Raw genomic sequence first — 22,754 nt, forward strand, 5'->3', positions numbered from 1 at the left:
ACTAGTTTTGATTTCTTTTCGTTTACTGTGTACCCTAGGCAACTTAATAACTTTTTTACGAACGCCAGATGCTTTAGAAGAATGTCCTTGCTCTCTGCTTGAATCAGGCAGTCGTCCAGGTACGGATAAATTTGAATTCCTTTCTGTCTGCAAAATGCAATTACTGGTGCCAGGCACTTTGTGAAGACCCTGGGCGCAGTAGATAAGCCAAAGGGCAGTGCAGAGAATTGATAGTGCATTGAACCAGCTATGAATCTGAGGTATCTTCTGCAGTTTTGTCTGATAGGGACATGCAGGTATGCTTCCTTGAGGTCCAAGGTCACGAGCCAAGCTTTCTTGCCCAGCATGGGAAGAAGCTGCTGTAGTGTCAACATTTTGAATTTTGGAACATCCAGGTAAGTGTTTAGAGAAGAAAGATCCAGAATGGGCCTCCAGGTTTTGTCCTTTCTGGGAACCAGAAAGAGTCTTGAGTAAAATCCTTGTCCTTGCTCCTGTGGTGGTACCTTTTGAATAGCTCTCATGTCCATGAGTGCTGAAATTTGTTTTTGAGCCTCTGCCCATTGATTTGGTGGCAGATTTGGCATTCCTTTTAACCTTGGCAGAGTGTGAAAGTGGAACCTGTAACCTTGAGATACAATGTTGAGAACTCATTTGTCTTTGGTGATCCAATGCCAATTGTGGTGGAAAAGTGCCAGTTTTCCTCCTAAGGGGGCTGCCAAGAGAGAGCTGTTTGGCAGCTGTAGTGGGAAGTCATTGAGGCTGCTTTTTAGATGGTTGGGGCCTGTCTTCCCCTTCTTTCTGGCCTGGTGCACCCCATTGTCGAGGCCTGTAAGAACCTTGTGGTTGACCTCTACCTCTTGGACGTCTGTATCTGCCCCTTTGAGGTCTGTCTGTAACTGGAAAGGACCAATTCTTTGTTGGCCAATTTCTGCTAAATCGAGGAGGCTGAACCTGTAAAAAATCCTTCACCGTTTGCATAGATTTTGCCTTATCCTCCATCTTTTTTAATACCTCTTCTGCCTTAACTCCAAATAACACATCCCGCTGCAAAGGTGCATCCAATAATTTTGCTTTAACATGATCTGGTAACGTATATTCTTTTAACCAAGCATGTCTTCTAATGACAGAGCCTGTAACTGCTGCTCTACAGGAGGCCTCTAAAGAATCAAAACCACATTGCAAAGTATGTTTTCCCACTTGTTCAGCTGCATGCAATAAATCCTGTATTTCTTTAAGATTAGGAGGATGTGAATCTGGAAGCATTTTTTGTTTCAACTGAGACATCAAAAATTGCTGATACATGTGAAACTGGCAATTTAAGGCTCTCATTGCTAAAATTGCAGACGTATATACTTTCTTTCCCCATCTGTTTAATGCTCTGGAATCTCTGTCAGAGGGAACTGGGTTTTTTGCTGATGAGGCCTTAATCACCTTGGGTCCCTGAGAAATAGTTTCAGGGTCAGCAACAGGGCTTTTATACAGAAATGTGTGTGAGTCAGGGACTCTGTAATATCTGTCAGGTTTAACTGGGGCTGGAGGTAAGGAGTCAGGATTTAAGTTGGATTCAGTATACACATCATCCACAATATCTAACACTGGCAGAATAGCAAGGGGTCTGTGTTGAGGTAATAAAAGGAAGTCTCTGAGCCTTTTCTTGGATTCTGAGTAATCCTGGCCTTCCCAATGGAAATGCTCCCTCATGGTATGTAAGGTTTCCCCAAAGGAGTAGGGGGTAAAGAATATCATATGTCTGAGGATGACTCTAAAGAAATGGACACCTGGTCGGTTGAGTCATAGTCTGCATCCTGTCTGGGCCTTTTATCAGGAGGGGGATGGGACCCCCTAATCAGGGTGACTAGGTCTTCGGCCATTTAGAGCATTTGTTTCTTAGGCATGAAGGCCTGTCCTGGAGAATGCTGTATTTGTTTCTTTGTTTTTAAGGGAGGCTTAGACTTAGCAGAGGGTTTAGCTTAACTGAGTAGGTCTGAAAACACCCTCTGAAGCTGTGGATTGCTCAGCTACTTCAGTTCCCTCTGAAGGGTTAGTTTCGGTAGGCTGAAAAAGTTAGGTGTCCGAAGGCCCAGCCAGCTCCACGTGGGAGTCGGAGGCGGCATGTGGTTCTGCAGAAGCGGTCGTCAGGGGCTGTGAAGGCGCCTCGCTGAAAACCAGAGAACCGGCGACCGGCCTAGAAGAGGCCTCGTCGTCAGTTTTGGGCCTCATATGCCTGTCCTTGTCTTTGCGCTTTTTATGTATTGCGGTCGTCGGAAGCTCCGATGGCATGGTGTAATTGAATTTTCTGCCAAAGTAATGTCAGGCAAAATCAAACAGACGTTTAATAATGTGCTTGTTAAACCTAGCACAAAACTGACAACCAGTGACGTTGTGGTCTGGACCTAGGCATGTGATACAATAGGAATGGAAATCCTTATGAGGTATTTGCTTCCCACAAGAAATACAGTTATTAACTTTTACTGACATCGGTCTGAGGCAAGAAAAAGTTTCCCCAATGGGGTACTTAGCTTTGTAGAAGACTTCGGTTCTGGATTCGGAATGAAAATCTCAGGAGTTAGCCGACCGGCACTTGCGAACTGCTTTTGCTTCGGGCACCGTGCAGCAAGAAAGACTGAAGAAAATGGCATCGGCTGCATCTTATATACCCCTGTCGCACTACTGACGTAAGAGAGGAGGCGACAGCAACCGACGCCGGACCAAGCCTTTGGAACTCAGGCCGACTGGGGAACCGCCTGACGGCAGGATAACCCAAGTGTAATGACTGCAGCAGTGTAACACGATGAACATCACTAGGTCCTGTGTAGGCTGGAGGCAGAATGTTTTTTTAGTTGTCAGTGAACCCCTACTGTAGTAGGAGACTGACGGCAAACTGGAGATGCTGTAGCAGGATCTGTGGCGAGTTAGTCTGTATTAGCAGATTGTCTAATCCGGGACAAATTTGAATTCATTGAGTTCAGTAGAATGATACAACTGGAGCTAGGCACTCTATGAAATCTCTTGGAGCTGTGGAAAGACCAAAAGGCACAACAGTAAACTGAAAGTGAGATGAACCAGTAGAAACCCGGAAGAATCTCCTGCAAGAGGGGCGAATTGGTATATGGAGGTAGGCATCCTTCAGATGTCGGGATACTGGGTATGCCTGAAGAAGTATTAAAGGCAGCAGCGTATGTAGTGAGAGTATTTTGAAGGTTGGCACTTTTTAAAAGATATTTAACAGACAGAAATCCAGCATGGGTCTCCATTGCCCTTCTTTTCTTGGCACTAGGAAGAGTCTGGAATAAGAATCTCTTCCTATGAATTCTATGGGCACATTGTGCCTGCATTTCTAGGAGTACAAGTAGTAGAAGATGGACTTGGTTGTGGGGAGGAGGGTAATTCTTTCCAGACCACAGCATAGCCCTTTTTTATAATGGAAAGCACCCAGTGGTTTCTAGTGCTCTTTTCCAAGCTTGAGACTGACTGAGCAAGCCTTTTGGAAAGACGTAGAGAAGGAACAAAGGGCTAGGGGATGTAGATTTGTAGAAAGACAAAGATATCTGTCCCCAAAGGGAGGTCTTCCAGATGTGAAATCCATCTGCATTTACTCTGGGGAATCAGTTTCTGGGAGCCTTTTTGTGTTTTTCAATGGGTCTGGATTCCCTTCTAACAAAAGCAGTAGGCTTACTGTGTCTGGCTACCGCAGTAGCTTGATTAAATAAGGATAACATGTGTTGTTTAGAATCTGGCCTCTGTGATTGCATAATTACCTTGTTTAAGGAGCTAAGTATAGATAACATAAATGGGGTCATCTGAGGTTTGATCATTAATAGCCCTGAATGCCAGAGTGGATGCTATACAAACCTTTCTCCCAACCTATCCATAGTTTTACTGTCTTTCCCTGAAGGAAGGGCATTGGCTTTGTGAAGAAGTTCCGAAGTCAGCAAGACAGAGCGAGCGGGAGAGACTGCAGAGGGGTCTTCTTGCATAAGAACTTAAGTTTATTGGGAACTTTATAAAATCTGTCTGGTCTTTTAGGGGCTGGAGTCTGCAAATCAAAACTGGAGGGGGAGGTGAAGAGGCTGGAGTGCCCATTTCCAATCTTTTCTGGACATCTTTAATCTCTCTAGACTCCCACTTAAAATGTTTCATCATACATATAATTGTCTTTCCAACTGAAGCTTCTTCAACAGAAGAGTCAGGGGAAATGGAGTCTTCAACATCAGAAGGGGATTTGGTAAGAGGAATACATCTGAGAGTAGTATACCAGAGAATGATCAGAATCAGAGGCATTGTCCTCTTCTGAAGATGATGAATCCACAGTAATGTTTGGGGTGTGGGAGGAGGAGGGTGGCCAGAAAACAAAAGAAGTTTTAGGGCCATAATGGCCTTGAGAAATGTCAAAGTCCATATTTTCCTTCTCTTTAGATGGGGAAGGAGAAGAGATAAGCTTAGTCTTTTGTTATTTCTTCTTTGGTGCGACATCCACCTGAACAAAGCAGTGTGATTCAGACCCCATGATGTACCTCAGTTAGCATACAGGGAACCTCTTCCCTAACTAGAATCTGTGGAATGCCTTCTGCGTCCTCTGAAATTATGATCCATGCCTCACCTTTTTCTTTGGGAGCAGTTTTCTCAGTCATATGGCTCTTTAATGACATACCATCCTCCTGGGGATGGGGGGGGGGTCTCAGAAGAGGACATCAGAGGAGGAATCGAACAGACCTTGGTTTTCTGACACCTCCGTGGGTGTGTCAGAGTCAGAAACATTAGACTGAATATCTGGTCTGGGCCTTGAGTTTTTTCTTGAGGGGTGAAAGTATGTCTGGGGAACTGGAATCCACCACCTTGGAGTGGGCCAAACGGTTCAGATGTTGAGTCGCCAAGAAAGTGTTGAGAGAAGCCAGATGGGATAAGTAACGCCTTAGGAACTAAGAATTAGCAGATGGAACAGGCTTTGTAGTTGTGTTTGGTGCCTAGCAGAAGAGCCGCTGCATATGGACATCTTTGTACGGGATTTACCTACCACCCTCGACTTATCCTTCCTAGCTGACATCTAACACAGCTACAGATATAGATATATAGATACAGCACCACAATTTAGGTAAGTAAAGGATGGTTCCCCAGTAAGGCACTTACCTGTTTTTACTGAAGCTAAGGTACCAACAACCAGATGACTAAGTGTGATGGATAAACAACCTGAGTTCAGGCTGCTGGCAAGATATTCTGAGGATCTACGCTCATTTGTCTGTCTAAACACTTCAATGCTTACAAGCTAAGGTCAAATGTTTGATGTACGGCCTATGAAAGGTTAAACTTTGGTACCATGACTGGACATCAGCAGTGAAAAACAATTTGTTTGGAACACTGCAACAGAGATCTCAGTCACAGCATCTACTAGTTACACATCTCACTGCCCAGTAAAGGATGCTGTAGATTTTTGCTCAACGGAAACTGCTGCTACATCAACTGACAGGTCTTTTAAGCTTAGGATGCATAAAGAAAAAAGGAAGAACAGGCAAATAGCTTGGTTTGCAGATGGCTCCATTGGGTTCCTCATCAGGAATACCAGACAAAATTTTTAGTAAAGTACTAGAAGGTTTATGCATCATGAGAAGAGGAAACAGCATCAGGTAAAGACATGGCAGCATTAAGCTAGAAACCAATCAAAGACGAACAAGTGGGACCATCACAAGAAAAAAGCTTTCAGACTGATGGCCCACCAGTTTCATGCAATAAAAGAGCTTTTCCCAGCTGAATCCAATAAAGTAGTGACAGGGTCCAATGTATGCTAATAGCCATTCAGGCAGACTTCTGTTTTTAATTGGACAATATTTGATACACTGTTTAGAAAGCACGTTATACTTACATTTCTCCTTTATCTTTATCCTTCTTACTGTATTCCCAATTCTTAGGGGAATTCTCTGACTTCTCTGCTTGAGATGGTTAATCATACAATGGTCTGCCCAAGACCTTAACACTGGCCTGTGACTGCGGAAGAGTCTTTTCTTTACATTAAACAAAGATGGCTCATTTTCTGCAGAGGATACTTCATTACTGCTTACCTTGGAAGGCTGAATGCAACACTCCAGTGTAAGAGACAAAAAAGCCTCTTTTGTTAAATTTGAAAACTCCATGTCACTGCTAGAAGTAGATAAAGCAGCACATCGGCATGGGGTCACTTTAAAGATAAGACAATCTAAAAGGGCTGAAAACAGTTTCTACAAAAGTACAGAAAGCATTTGGAAAATTTAATGGTGAAAAGGGCATACTTTTTGATAACTACATGGTGTAGGATACACAAAAATACTGAATGTTAGCTTTGCCTAAAATAAGACAATGGATGTGTTGAAGGAGACAGCAATACTCCGAAGGTAGAGGAAAATGGCTACAAGATTTATGTGACAAACTGGAAAGAAACTCCTACATTATGACAAGCCACCAGAGGGCGCTACAGGACCACTGTGAAATTTAATAGCAAACAGCAGTGAAAAACCATCATATTCCAACTGCAATAATGACTTACTATAATATTGTTTTTGTCTTCAGATTTAGCACTGCTTCTCCTAAATTTTCTTTTTTTTCTTTTTGCCTAAAAAAATCACCTTAATAGTGAGGAATCTTTGTACATGCTTAATTCAGTAATCACTAAATATGTGGGGTCCCCAACTGAACACTGCTATGCCTTTTAAATGGCAGTGCTATATTACTGGAAAAGAAAAGCTACAGACTAGACTACTGTAGTCATTGGATAACAGGAACTTCTAGAAGGGTCAAATGAGAGGTAACATTTGTAAGAGCAGTTACTGAAGTGTAAGAATTTTCATCAGGCACAAAATTAACTCTGGACAGAGAATACTGCAACTCATGTACAATCCCCTAGAGAATAAAGTGGCATCTATTCTGCTGATCTGCAAGATACAAACAAAAGGAGCAGTGTATTACAGACAGCAAGAGACAAAAAACAAGCATGTTAAATGCCAGTAATGGGACAAAAACATTTAAGTTTAGGAAAATTAAATAATTACAGGTCTTTTCATGGCTAAGTAAGCAAATCAGCAACAGCATGCAACCGCACTTCAAGAGTTAGCAAAACTGCATCAGTTTACTTAAACTTGTGGTGGTGTAGCAGGGGAAGACATTTACCACCACCTTTTGCAGTCACTTAGTAACGGTTTGAGAAGGCCTTGCGAGATTCTCAATGAACTTCAGTTAATAAGCACAGGTTTTAGAGAATTGTTTTGAGAAACAATAAGTATACCTCACAAATGTTAATGATTTTTAAAGACCTCTCCAAGATTTGCTCAGAATTTTGCACACTTAACTGAGGCAATCTTTATGAAGTTTTTGCTTACCATTTACAACAGATCAGATAGTTACTTGCTCACCAACTGTCATTCAGTTATTAACTCGAGGAACAATTTCATCTGAGCTACATTCTGTGTTGGGCATTAGCTACAATTACACATTAACAAATAAGGAAATTCTCTATGGGGTATTTATCTGTCCCCAGGAAAACTTACTTCATCTAACCAATGGACTGCACTTGTTCAGACACAAATATACCCACACAGCAAGAAATCTCACAAGGTGGCATTGGCACCACTTACACTATCAGCCTTTTGCCCAAAGGAAGGTATGAGCTGAAGCTTTGGGGAGGGAAGAGCTTGGAAGCCTGACTAGCCACAGGCTGCCTGTACAACAGGATATCCCCAAAAGTGAAGATTTCAACAATGAATACTATGATGAAAATCTATTACAGTATGTATGCAATTTCTGTATGTGACATTGAAGCCAGAACCCCAAGTACTGTCCCTTAGGTGGGTTCCCAGGGAAGAATGCACCAACCGATGGTTGACGTAAAGGATGACCTAGCTGTGAAAATCACATCCTGCTTGTACCGTCTTGCAAAAGTACTTAGAAATGCACACATTGCAGCTGCACAAATGTTACCCACAGAAGCATCTTTAAAGAAAGCCTGAGAGGTGGCAATAACTCTTAGCAGAATAAGCACATACTGTTTTTGTTAAGGGCTTACTATATTTTGGATAACAATGCAACAGTCACACACATAGGGCAAACTTTGACACCTTGGTGCCCACTTGTTTTGTTGGAAAAGTAAAATCGGGAATTTCCTCTGATTCATTACATTCTAAGTAAAACAAGTTGTCTATTTGCATCCAAACAATGCAACAGGTATTCCCCACAGGTAGAACAATCAGGGGGAAAAACTGGATGGGCAACAGATTGAACAATATAAGCACCCTTGGACAATTTCAACAAGAAGGAAGGAAGGGTATGCCTAAATAGACACACTTTCTGTAGAAGATCAGATATGGAGGACTAGAACACATGGCTTGTAGCTCAGAAATCCTTCTAGTGGAGGCCACAGCAATACTAAAAAGAGGGTTTCCACATGATATTTCAACTCTGCAGAAGCAAGTTCAAAAGGAAGGCAAGGTACTGTTTTCCACAGCAAAGTAAAGATCTCCAAGATACAGCTGGGGAGTTAATGAGTGTGTGTGTGTGTGTGTGTGTGTGTGGGTTGTTGGGGATGGTGAAGTAAAAAAAAAAAAAAGTGCCCCATAAGAGGCTTTTACAGAGTAAAAGAAAAGGGAAGATAAATTGTACTTTGATGAAAATTTGCTATGGCAGCTAAGTGTAACTTGATAGATGAAAAGCTAAGATCTAAATCAAAGATTTGGAATAAATACTCCACAGTACTGAAAAAAGGGGGTGTAAAGGGGCTACACTCAAGGCAAAACTGCCATTTTAATCTGTGTGTTTTCCTTGTGCCGAGACACGTGGCAGGTGAGTACCTAGATTATCCGATCAGGGTACAAAGGGTCCCTTGGCCATTAGCTGCAGAAACCATGCAGCCAGTATGAGAAAGTGAAAGCCTCACTGACATTTGCTGGCTATGTGAGACTGCAAGTTCTTGGATGGTCTTGTCCATCTTAAACTATTCAGGAGCTGAGACCAATAAATCAGCAGCAACACTTACTGGGGCCAAAAGGGGCTATTAGCATAACTCTGACCCTGCAAAACTAGGCCTTTCTCAGGAACTACAAATAATGGTAAACAGCAGAACAAGGGAGCATAAAGGTCCCAGGTTCAATTTCTGGATGACTGCACTTCTAGACTGTCCTCCTAACAAAGTAATACTTTTAGTTACTGCATTTGAAAATGGACAGGGATGCAAAAAAAGTTGCAGGAATGCTTCCCTAGTGATGGAACACAGTGTGCTATCCATGGAAGGAGACCACTCATGGGACATTAGAACACAGTAACAGAAATGATCCACTAGAAAACTGGCTTGCCTGAGATGCGAGAGGCAACAAGAAGGTGACTGGAGGCAAAAGCCTAATGCTGTACTCACAGCCTGCTGACAAGGCGATAAGAATGGATCCCATCACTCTTGCCTATATACCAAACCGCTACCACATTGCAAGAGTGTACGGCAATCTCACTAGCAAGAAGCAAGGTTCAAACATTGCAATGGTTAACTTCTCTAAAACATAGTTAAGATCCTACAGTGGGGCAATCTCTGAACTTGATCTAAGGTGCAGGACCACCATCAGAAATTCCTCAGCTGAAAGCCTGAAATATAACCATGTGTCCATGGGTAAACAGGTTAAAAAAACAGAAGCATGTACTCCAACACATGGCTAAGGTAGGCCAGTTCTGCAAAGGTCTGATAGGCAGCTCAGGCTCAGTCACTTTAACCTCATTTAGGTCTTGGTTCCTATGCAGACAATGGAAGAATACTTTCCAATTAGCTAGGTATAGATTTCTATACATTTGGTTTCCTAGCCTCCCTCATCTATAGTGCATCCTCAGAACACATGTGCCTACCTGGGATTAAAGTAAAATCATTTAAACTGTCAGCTGTAGACTGCACAGCTGCATTTTGTTTTATGTTAGAAAGTTCACATGCTGAGGAAACACCTTCCATTACCTTTTGCCAAGCAGTACAGCAGGGAGAACCACTGCTGCTCTGGCTAAAAGGGGGTTACTAGAATTATTTTTTCCTTTGGTCCTTAACTTTTAGGAGTAGCCTGGGGACCAAGGGCATAGAAGGGAAAGCATAAAAAAACAGACCTCTTCAACTCTGGGAGAATACATCTATCATCCAAGTTTCTGCAGCTGCTGATTTGCAGTAGAACTGTATGAAGTACCTCAACTCCACATCCTGGTCAGATCCAGAAAAACATCCTTGCCCAGCAATCATTTGTGATGGTCTACTTCAGATCTGCTCAACCTGAATGCCAACACATTTTTATTGTGACAAAACACAGGGCTGCTGCCAGTCATGGGTCTATATTAAGCACTGAAATGGTATTCCGGCAAACACCTATTCAGCGACCCGTAATTAGCAAAAATCTCTTCAGCGATTTGTTGAATTCACTAAAGGCAAATAAATAGTTGCCCGAAGGACAATGCACAACTATAGGACTTTGCCCTTTTCTCCACTGTAGTGCGATCTCGGAGTTGGTATATATAGTTGGGGGGTGGGGGCCAAGCCTCCACATTGGGAAGTGTGGGTTCTAGTCACATAAAAGTTGTTCCGTTGTGCTTCGGGCAACTATTTAGTTGCCCTTAGTAAATTCAACGAATTTCTGATGCAATTTTTGTTGATTACAGGTCGCTGAATAGGTGTTCGCTGGAATACCACTTTGGCTAACTAATACAGACCAGCCAGTCATGCGTGCCCTTTGAAATATCTTCCAAGCTTAAACAAGCCTATATAGTTTGTATGAGTGGCTACCCCTTTTTCCTAGTACAACATCATGGCTGTACTGACTGTTGTAAATTGGAGGGCCCTCCTTGTGTTTGTGGCTAAAAGTCATCAATGCCAAAATTGCAATAATTTCTTTCAAATTTATAAACTTTTTTTTGTCATGTTTCTGTCCCATGTCCCCTGAACCTGCACAATGCCTATATGGGTCCCCTAGGCTATATCAAGGAATTCCATGGTGAAGGACATAGTGGAATGTGTTGCTCTGAAACAGTCCTCGACAGAGTTGGAGCTGTGCTACCCTCTATTAGCTCTGCTGATCTCCAGGGATCATGTGTGCTGACAGCACTTGTTTTTGAGTTACAACTGGACCTTCCACATGTGTAGATGAGTAATGGGGACCATTAAAACCACTGAGACCAAGTGACCCAACACAGTGAGGTACTCTCTTACTTATATTGACTCCTGCTGAACAGTTGTCTATACGTACACAGTCAGGAAGAGATCTTATCTTCTGGAAGAAAAGCACTGTGAAGGTTCATGTCTAGGTGGTCTCCAGAAATACTACATTCCTTAAACGGGTCAGATTTGAATTCTTCTGTCTGCTAAAGAGGCCTCGGTCCCTGGCACAATTTATTACGAAGTCCAAAGCCTTGCCTATTCTCTCCATTGATTCTGCTTAAATGAAGCAGTCATTCAGGTAGGGGTACATGTGGATGCCCATGTTCCTGCAAAAAGTAAATGTTGGAGGAAGGTGTTTTGTAAATATTCTGGGTGCTGTGGACAATCAATGGGCAAAGAAGGAAATTGGAAATCTGGGCACCTTACACACAGACGCACACACACACACACACACACACACACACACACACACACACACACACACACACACACACACATAGACACACGCACACACACATAGACACATGCACACACACATAGACACATGCACACACACATAGACAGATGCACACACACAGACAGATGCACACACACAGGCACAGACACAGACTACAAACCAGAGAACCTTTGCACTGTTCTCTAGTGAGGATTACGTTAGGACTAGGGTGGCCAAGAGAACATGAGATGGCATTAAGGGCAACAGGCTTTGGAGAGTCAATATTCAGAAATATGGAAAAATTAGAAACTTATTTAAGGGGGACTGGCCCAAAATGAGTCTTCATCTGCCATTATTTTCTTGGCACCAGAAAAAGTCTGGAAAAAAATCCTCTTCCTTTTTCTCCAAAGATGGCTTTTTTCTATGGCTTCTGACTGTTGGCAATTCTCATCTTAAGTGATAATTTAATAAAGATGCAAAAAAATTAAAAGACTGCAGAAATAAGGTGAAATTGGTCCTATGGAACCAAGGTAATTCCTCTGTATTTTGAGATTCTGATGAGGTGCAGCTTTTAACTTTGATGAAATATGCTCAGGACCCGCTGATTCTGTGTCACGATTTCTCAGTTTTTGACAAAAAAAAGCTAAGCACCCGCCAACTCTCTTGGAAGGTAGAGACATAACTGGGAGAGAGTGGGATGGATTTAAGAGGATGAGAGGAGCGGGGGGGGGGGGGCTTCACTGATACACCAGTGAACACATCCTTCAGGATATCCATGACTGGAGGACAGTAAACTTGTGCAAAAACGTACCTTAACAGCAGATGTCCTTCTCTTCACTGTTGCAGTATTCATTACAGAAAGGATGTCCCGCCTTGGGCAGCCTGATGCTCAACCAGTATATAAAAAAGCCTAAAATAGATCTTGTTTGCACCATACGTCACATTTATGCTCCCCGCACAGAATATAGGGCCTAAAAGGAACATACGGACGTAACTACATACAACTGAATTGCCCCAGAAGAGAACAGTTGCTATAGGACAAAAGAGTCCATACACATTCATACGGACAAAATGCAGAACAAACAAAAGGGGGTTGGAGGGGGGGAGTGAATACATGTAGGAATCCAAAAGGAAATCTGCTCAAAAGAAAACTCAGAACTCAAGGGCAATACGGAAATTTTTATCCATATAATCCTAAAGCCAGCGAGGTGCAGCAGTAGCATTGTCGTCTCACAGTAAGATGCTGTCCGGTTTGATTCTCAGCTAGAGCGTCTTCTGCATGGAGACATGCATGAATGGGCGTACCTTTGTTGAAGGTTGTGCGTCAGAGCTGGTAACTCTGCACATAAAATCAACTACCAATCATTAGCGGACCGGAGTTCCTCTGTGGCGACCCCTAACCGGGTAAAGCCGAACGACACAACAACAACATAATCCTAAAGCCAGCGAGCCACAAATGTGTCCCGACAGCAGGCAATGTGCATAGAGTAAAGCAAGATTTTTTTTTTTTGTTGTTGTTGTTTCAAACATTTGCAAAAGGAATGGGGGAGCCAGCAAAATTCCATAGTCCTTCCCATGGCAGCAAAATACCAGTATTAATGGAATTCTGAAAAGGATTCCAAAAGAATGAGGACATTTTTAGACCCCTACCAACCTGGCCACATAACACTATTTTCTTCCTCTATGACCCTTTCATTCCTTCATCAACTCTGGCCATCACTCCCTGGTATCACAGACAGGTGCATGTCTCTCTAGCTTTTTCGAGCCAACAATGAGGACAAGAGCCAGCAAACAAAGCAGAATACTCAGCTGGACTGGAATTTGCTTATGTCTGTTCACTCAGCTTTCCTGTTGGTCAGCAGACATAGTTCATGTGTTGCTACGGCAAGTGCAGTGCAAGCTGCTGCTTTCATGCACCTAGGTTGTTTAATTACAGTGCTGACATTATATGCTCCCTTGGTTCCTGAATATATGAAACTTTACTTAAGGGCCTTCCTCAGGTATGGCATCTCTGCAGCAGGACAATATTAACTCCCTCCTTTCAGGCAAGGTAAGCTGCATTAGCCACTCCATTGCCAAGCATTCAAATACCACAGCAGTCTCTTCAATTATTGACAGAAGTGCCTGACCTTGGGGAAGCTAAAACGATATCAGAGTTGATCCCTTCTATACTACCAGACAAGCTAAAAAGGAACGAGGACGATGAAGCTACTAACAACAAACCATCTACTTAAACAGTCTCACAAACAGGCGAGCCAATGGCTCGCAAAATTGGGGCTTCTATAATGTGCAACCTTCATTCATATTTCCCAATACATAAAAAGTTAGGGGCTTCTTCAAAGGAAGACAGACGACATGCTAATGAAGTTTGGAACAGCTCCTCTAATGGAAACAATCTGCACTGGAAAACAGATTACTTCTATGTGACTAAGCAGCCCCCCCTCCCCCCAAGAGTGAGACCAAGATGAGTGCCAAAAGACTGAAGCAATAATGTGGACTGAGATAAGGCTGCCAATGGCCAGCAGTCCAGTTAAGATAAAACTGGAAGATCTCTTTTAAATCACCCCCTGAACCAGAGCCCTACACTTCGGCAGAACCCTGTATCCCAGTGAAAACCTGAGCAACCTCCTAGAACATCTTCATACCTTTATATGCCAGCAGACATCCATCAAGCCTATCAAACTATCCAGTTCCACTATAGTAACATCATTACGGACTGCAGGATGACCAGTCAACATCCAACATACTTTATGCTAATGGTTAAAGTAGCAGAGATCTGCAAATGGGATAGGACCCACCTCGCTTTTTAAGAGATAAAAAAGATGGAGTAGGAACTTCTCCTTTGTGCCCCCTCACCCCCAACAGGACACACTTTGCTGGTTCCCTTGCTCACAAGGAGATGAAAAAGAAGCCATCAGTTCCTTTATCACCAACTGGTCAGACAAGATGCAGGAGTACTGATTAACATAAGGACACTGTCTCTTAGGATAAAACTGAGAATCCTCTTGTCCTGGTTGAAGGTACTTACGGCTAGATGAATCTGAACAACGTACTGCAAAGGAGATACTGGGAAAGTCATTCATTATGGTGAATGAACAGAAATTCCAAAGGTTTTGCAAAAGTTGTTAGGCGGGATTACGAACTGTTAACAGCCAAACTGCTACTCTTAACAGATACTAACTAATTGCTTGTAACTGTTTACCAGCTAATCAGTTAAGTATTTAAAACTTGTCCAGACAATATCAGTATGTTCTGCCTAGGTGTCTGATTGAGCCAGAGCATTTGCAAGCTTTTATGCTGCACCTCCATATCTGCACAGGAATTGTAAAAGTAAACAAAAAAATCATAAATGTGAAAAAAAAAACGTCCTTTTTTTGTATACGTGGTTGTAGCAATGAAGATGTGAGCTATTAACTAGCATATCTGTTTTAAAAAATATCAGAAATGCTTTGGCTTCATCTTTAAATACAACTTACATGTGGCTAATGTTCAGTTCTCCCTTTCAGAATGATGTCTCATCAAATCTAAGCTCCAGCACATGGTCTTCAAAGTCTAGTCTCTTTGTGGTTCCAAGATCTGCATCCTCTAGTATCTGATTCTGGTTATCAACCATCTAAATGTCTATCCTATTGCTGTGAGATGCTGTAGCAGATCATTTTAAATGTGTCCTTTAAGCAGAGAATTCTTTGGTGGCGTTATCAGATCTTAGACAGTTGTTATGAGAGAGAAATCATATAAACGAGAGAGTATAGTTCCCCACAAGACTCCCTTTATCCTGACGGAATTTGTAACAGGACCTTGCTGGTCTGGCGGGACCTCCTGGATGACTTACTTATCTAGTAGCTTTTGTATTTCTACTGCTGCTGCCTTCCACTGAGAGAGCAGCACATTGGGAAGTTTTCTTGAGTATGGTGGTTGAGAACGAAAGGGAATCATGTAACCTCTGGTTATAGTGCTCTGTATTCCAACACCTTGACTACTGCATGTCCAGAACATGGGGCGCAGGGATAAGTACCCCTCAACTGCCTCTAGACTGTGGATCGTTCAGGAGCACTGGAAAAGTCCATCAGAGAAAGGACCCTGAAAGTCCTTGTTCGGTGGTCCACCTCTGCCATGGATGCAACATTCGATATGATTGCCCCCCCCCCCCATGGCAGGGGAGCCTATCGCCAGAAGTGTCCAGTGCAAAACATTGTGATTTGCGGAACCACAGTTTCTTCCCTCTCTTCTGGTTTCTGGATAAGATTCTCTAGAGGGTAGAAAACTGTATTCCTATGGCAGAATAGGTTTTGCCCTCCTGCATGCTTTTTGACAGTGTCTCTTTCATTTTGCATCCAAAAAGAGTGGATCTGTCATAGGTAATATTAATAAAGGACATTTTAAAGTGTTTTGCAAAATCAGAGATGGATCCAGGTGTTTATTCTGACAGCTATAAAAAGTGTCTGCTGCTCTCAATGTGCCATTGGCAACATTTGAAATAAGATGCACTAACACCGTCAACAAGGACTGAAGAATGGCCAACAGAGTGTCGACTGCTTTCTTCTCCTCCTCCACAGATAAGGACCGAGGGAGGGATTTGGATAGCACATTATCCAATCCCTCTAGAAGCAAGTGACGCAAACAAAATAAATTCAGCTCCCTGCCAGCAAAGACAACAGAAGCATACAACCACTTCCCAAACCTGGCCAGTGTCCTGGACTCTCCCCTCTTAGGGGATGGACAGTGGAGATCTCCTCAGCAAGTACCTTCTTGGTGGCTGCCACTGCCACCACAACCATGAAATCCACTGTAAGAGCCTTGTTCCAAAAGGGATAGTGTTTAGGGAATTTCAATATATTATCCAGCTTCCCAGAAATGGGTTTGACTATATCCAGTTACTTCCATGTCTCCTTAGAGACCAAACAACCAAACCATCTCTTGCAGGGACCACCCAAGAGGTAGAGGGGCCAGCCCCAAAACCCTCAATGAATACTTATTCCTCCTGGGAGTGGGCTTCGGTGGACCACCCCCTTTCCAATGTCTCAGTGAAGATGATGTCAGAAGGGGATCTGGGGGAACCCCCTCCTCTTCATCAAAATCAGTATATTTTGTTAAAGACTCCTGCAGGGAGTCAACATGACTCCTCCTGCAGGAATGCTTCCTGTAACCCCGGCCAATGGGATGGTCTGAGGAGGATTCTAAAGCCAAAAGGGAGTCCGTAATGTAGACCATCTCAAAACTTTGAGGGGGTGTCTATCCTGATGTCACAAAATGTGAAGGACAAGGGCCCAAACAGCTCTGTGGGGACATGGTCAGATTACAGCATGGAAAAGAACCCTGCCCTCTAAACCACGACAGTACTCTCTTGCAGACCTCAAAAGCACAAACCAATACAGGCCCACAGGTCATCCTCAGTAGGACCCAAGGATTCCAACACAGGATGGCACTGAAGACCTGCTCACCTCAGCTTCAAGGTCAACACTAATCTACAAAGTGCTAAAGCCCTGAAAAGATAGGATGGTTCTGACAACTTCGGAGTTGATCCCAACCCACACAATGCCAACACCTTGGCTTAGAAATCCACTGAGGTCCAAAACACTGAGTCAATTGTATCAGAAGCACTGTCAAAATCAACATAAACAAAGCCTTTGCATTAGCCACAAAAAGCACTCGGAACCTAGAAGCCTGAATTTGGGTATCAGATCAGGGAAGGATCTACAATCTAGTCAGGATGGGCTGGGGCTAGAGTCTGCAACAGTGGTCTCAGGCTTCAGAGAGGCTCCAGGAGGACCATATTGACCTGAGGGATGAAGTATTGGAAGGGAGTGTGCAGGTCTTTCTTGAAGAAAGGCGATAGAAGCCTAGGAAAAATGGTTCTGGAAAGAACAGTGGCTCTGGGAGTGGAGGAGTGTGGGATTTAATGGTGACGGGCTCAGCAATTTTAGGGCTGGGCCAAACAGCTCAACCAATGCAAGGAATGTTTCTTTGGATACTTATGCCTTTCCTTATCCTTGTGCCTAGACTTGTCAACACTCTTCTCACCTTTAGTCTTCTCAACAGCTTTCTTGAAGGCAGGTGAAGAAGAATGTGGAAGGGAAACTTTGCCCACTGTGGCAGGGAGAAGTCTCTCAAGTACCAGTTTGTTTCTTCTTTCCATCAAGGTCTTGGTATCAAAAGAAGTACAAATAGAGCACTCCTCATCTAAATGAGCAGCCCCTAAACAATACACGGATTTCACTTGACCACCCAAGTTTGGGATTTTATGGCCACAGTCCACACACTTTTTGAAGCCAAAAGGTGTTTCTACCATAGCAATAAACACCTAGCAGCAACATCAGCAACCACAATAATTACAACAATAAATTGTCCTTGCCCCAAAATTCATAAAACTCCCAAACAGGAGGGAAAATCAAACAACTGCCAAAGGCAGACAGACAAATTACTTTATTTTATTTATTTTTCATTCAGCAATAGAAGGGAAGGCTCTCTCATCTGTCCAGATTTTCACCTCATATTTTTGACTTGTTCCTCATAACATTTTTGGTTTTCTCGCAAATCACCGAAGACTGAAGTCACTAAACAATGGCAGACATTTGAGTTTAAGATTTCATGTCATTCAGAAAATGTATTCTAACACAAAATCTGTTATTTCAGTAGCTTTCTAAGAACAATATTTAAAAACGGTCCCCATTTTGGGCCCTCTTCACCTCATTATTTTAGGCTCTGTCTGACTTCTTGCACTAAGAGGTTGACAGGTATGATGGGAGGTAGGCAGATGGAAAAAAAAAAAGCACCACTAAGTGAATCTCAATTTTAGATAACAAGGTTTAAGAAGATTTGGCTGTCCCCAAGTGCCGAGCAAGAGATCACACCTGATGCAAGTGAGCAGTAAACAAGATTAGAGGTAATTTGCTATCTAGATGGAACTGGGGTTAAGGACAGGAACCTGAGCCTTGGATCCAAAGTTCTAGAAGTGGCCAAAGTGAGCTCCTAGTCAGATTCAGTAACCCAATATGTTGAGGAATGGACTGAAGAGACATCGGATAAACTGGATTAAGTTACCCCCCCCCCCCCGTAACATCATATGTAAAATGTGACCACCCTCATCAACAGGAAGCATCTGCAAGTACTCATTCTGCTCTTCTATGTCTACATGGACATTTTTTATAGTTGATTTTCAGAATCACAGCGTTAAAAAAATACTTTCTTTTTTTGGATGAATAAGTGATCGTAACAACAAAGATACAATCTACTTATGCCTTTTTCTTAAGCCAGCAGAAATTTGTGCTGACCTTTAAAGGAATATAACATTAGAATAGTACAGAAACCAAGTCACTTGCATACCCAAAGTTTACTCTCCCAGGGAGTCTACAGGGAGTCAAATGTTGAGTCTCAAATTTTTTATTGAAAAGACAAAAAGGCAAATGAACCTGCTTTGAGGTGTCTGTTCCCCATTAGAAGGGACAACAGGGTAGGTATGGACTGCTTTCTAAAGAGCATATGACTATACTGCAGGTGTTTCCAGACTGGAAAACAGCATTCTCAATCACCTTTTCCAAAGGAGTAATAACATCCCATTCTAGCCCATGCAAGAAGGCATTTACATGCAGGAAAGAAAGGCTACTACTCCACCTCACAAGATTACCTCTAACTAAATAAGTAAATAAAGTGGGTTAAAATCTTTTTGATCCACTGACCTTCCACATGCACTTTTTTTTTTTTTTTTTTACAGGCTGCTAGAGCGAGCATTCTTTCTAGATCATTTTTGCCTCCATGTCTGCTGATCACCTAGACTACCCTACTAGACTTGAGTCCACTCATTTCCCTAGTACTGGGGGAATCCCACCAGATGTGTAAGGGTAAGCCATCTAGGCAGGAGGTCATAGAGGCAGCCAGGAAGACATTCTGTCCGTAGAAACATCCCAGCTATGCAGATATTTGTAATGGCCCAAACTCCCCTCCTTGCCCAGAGTGACAAGTCAGCAGCATTACCACAGCAGTACATAATGCCTTCCTCTTGCACACACATGTTCCTATAAACACACTGTGTATGCTTTCACCAGACAATGGGTCAGTGGGCGGAAAACCACCCCCTCAGGATGAGCACCTGCACTGCTGTCAGTACTCCAAGGGACTGGGGCAGTACATGTTTTGCTCTGCCACCTCCCCAACACAGGCATACGCATCCACTCCTATCAGCTTAGTCAAGCTGCTATACAAACTTGAGTCCCCTTGGCTACAGTAAATGTTTTATCTCTCAATGAAACCAAAGCTGGCTCACTGGGGTGAATGTTGTTACCATTTTAAAAGTAATGGTCTAGCCAACTTTACAGATGAATACAAGAATAGTACTCGGTAGAAAAAAGAAGATTTGTACTTCCTGACCTTCAAGACTGGCTAAAGTGGTTGACAAATTACTCATGAATAGAGAGTTATGTGACCAATAAAATGGTAGAAGAACTGAAGATTATGTGAGGTAATGATTAGATATAAAGTAGTAAGCACCAACCAACACCAACCAGTAGTGCAAGATGGATACCAACTCATACCAGTGAAATGCACATACTGCTGGAAAAAATGTACAAGAACTGTGACTGCTGAGTGAAAGAATATCTACACAACCGCTGCAAACGCCTCCTTCTCAGAGTATGCTGTTAATTTACATATTTATACCAAAAGTGTCTTGCACAACTCTGACAGATTATATTCTCTCTAGGCTCAGCCCAAAGTATATGAACATACATAAAGTACATGCTAAGTGAAAGGACACAGTTATCAATGGCAAATGTTTACTTTTAATGTACATAAATAAAAATGACCAGTTGACTGGCAAGTTATTTACTCTGGATTTTCAGTCTGCAGGAAAAGAAGTCATTTTAATCCATCATTGCCAGTCCACTGTTAGAAGCACACAGATATTTTTATAATAATAATGCTCACACTGCTATCAGTACTAAAGAAATAAAAGAATGCACACTTTACTTTGCATTCCTTTCAGTATAAGGTGAACACACCTACTAGAAATTAGTATCTCTGCCTGCTGTGCACTGAACATGTCACTCTCACCCCCAAATTCTTCAGCACCTCCCATACATATATGGGGGTTCTTTTCTAGTTCCGATTACCAGAACTTCCAACCAGAATGCACAGGAAGCATACCTATCAAGATACTGTAGCATAGAATTTTAAGGCCAGCATTTTCCTCTGCAAGGACATAAGTATCACAGCTTCTGAATAAGAAACAGACTTTTTATTGCAAAACATTAACACAGGCATCCATGCTTACAAAAACATATTTTTAGTGAAAAATGAATCCAGGCCTGCTGAGTATTGGTTCCTAGTAAAACATAATTTTCTTTTTCATTAAAACCTGAAATTTATCTGGTTCTATAACGTAGGGGGACAGAGCCCAGAATTAACCCAGTGGTCAAGGTTCAATTAAAAGCCCCAGCACTGAAAAAGGAGGAATGAATGAGGTAAGAATGAAGGGGTAGAGCCTGTACTCTTCTCTTTCCTGGGAGGGTGTGGAAATAGTGTCTTTTGCACACTTTCAGTGACCAATGTCCTGATGGGTGCTCAGGGATCAAAATGAAGTGCAGCCTACAAGGGGGGATGGACTTTAGGTCACACAGAGGACCGGACAGCACTCATTAAACTGCGCACTGCATGTCAATAACTTGTGTTTTTTCTGGGAATGCACAATGGCAATTAAAAACAAAAAAACTCGCTCTTCCATGCAAATGATTGTCCGACCTCTAGTTGGCCCAGTCCTTGTCCCCAGAGAACAACTGAGTCAAGAGGGAACAAATGGGTTAAGGGGGAGGGAAAACGGGTCATGTAAACTAGTCTTGTGAACTTCAAGTTTGGCCTCCTAGAAATGCTTACCGATCATGGTGCATGAGCATGTTGACAATGTCCTTGAATAGATCAGGCTCCTTAGGGGAGAAAAATCCGCTGTTGATCTGGTCTATAACTTGTTTCAGCTCTGGAATCCGATCATAGTAGTCCTTTGCATTGTAACTAATCAAAGAAAAAAAGAGACACAGACAGGAAAAGGTAAAGTTAACTTACAATCTGACTTTGTTTACTTTTACCCAACATTACAGCAGGTTAACTAGTTAAAATACACAAGTTAGGTTACACACTGTGCAGGATCATTTTTATAGCCACTAAAAATTACACGGCACAATGCACTTGTAAACAATCTGAAAATGCACAAGTCTTCTCCTGACATTCTCAAAATCCCACCAAATGCTCATATACTGCTTTCAGTGTATCAAACTGCTATTTTAATTAAAGCAGTCATGATACTTCACAAATACAGCTGTCCGTCCACCTGAGCAATAATGGACTGCATGCTCTATCAATATATCACTACAGCCAAGATATAAAACCACTATTTAGTCACCAAGTTTTTTTTCCCCTTTTGTTGGTAAACTGCGGAAGTATATCAAATGGGAAGAGACTATTTTAGTAAAGAGCAAATGCTACAAAAATGAAGAGAGACAAACACTACCATGTGATCACAACATATGTGGATCATATACAGTAACATGCAACACCTACAGCTGTCACCTAGCATAAATCCACACATTTAGTAACATCACAGCTTATAGGGCCTTACACCTTCGGAACATGCTGCCTGCAGGGGGAGACATTTCACTGCTTACTCTTTGCAGTTACTTTTAGGCAGACCTTCCTTGGGATGCCCAGTATCAGTTAGGATAATCTTAAAGGTGGCACTCCTTAGCTTTCTTACACATGTGCTGACTGCAGCACCTGCAGGACTCAGAAGGCTCATTCATTATCTTTGAATGTTCCAAATTCCTAGGCCTAATCTGGTGCAGGAACCTTTCCAGGCTTTCGGTAAACCAGAAGAGGAAAGACACTATTAACACAGCAGATAGGGAAGGCACAGGAAGGATTCCTTGAAGAAAAGAAGCAGAGGGACAGATGGAGGGAAACATTACTACAGTAGTTAGTACATGAATTACAATAAGTACTTAACGCAACTGTGCAATGGTCACTGTCTATTCATTGCTGCAATAGTGATGACACATAAGATTACCTGATCGTGGGAACCAGTGGATACCTGGCTCTAGGAAGAAGTTGTTTGTAGCACACCTTGTAGTATGGCTATGGCAAACCCTATATTGGCTCTAGAGGTAATATCCAGGTTATAATGCTTGAAGAAAGTGCTGAAAGATGACC

The 22,754-nt window shown here is 42.5% G+C and overlaps 1 protein-coding gene across 1 annotated transcript in view; it reads right to left on the reverse strand.

The window, feature by feature from the left end:
- LOC122805677 (glycogen phosphorylase, muscle form) overlaps window positions 1-22,754 on the reverse strand; it is a 761,024-nt gene that overhangs the window by 112,934 nt on the left and 625,336 nt on the right. The window contains exon 18 of the mRNA XM_044076012.1: window positions 21,429-21,563. Within this exon, the coding sequence (XP_043931947.1) occupies window positions 21,429-21,563 (135 nt within the window). The remainder of the gene's footprint in view (window positions 1-21,428; window positions 21,564-22,754) is intronic.

This window comes from Protopterus annectens, chromosome 6.part1 (genome assembly GCF_019279795.1).
Source record: "Protopterus annectens isolate FY-2018-M chromosome 6.part1, PAN1.0, whole genome shotgun sequence".
Taxonomy (NCBI): Eukaryota; Metazoa; Chordata; order Ceratodontiformes; family Protopteridae; genus Protopterus; species Protopterus annectens.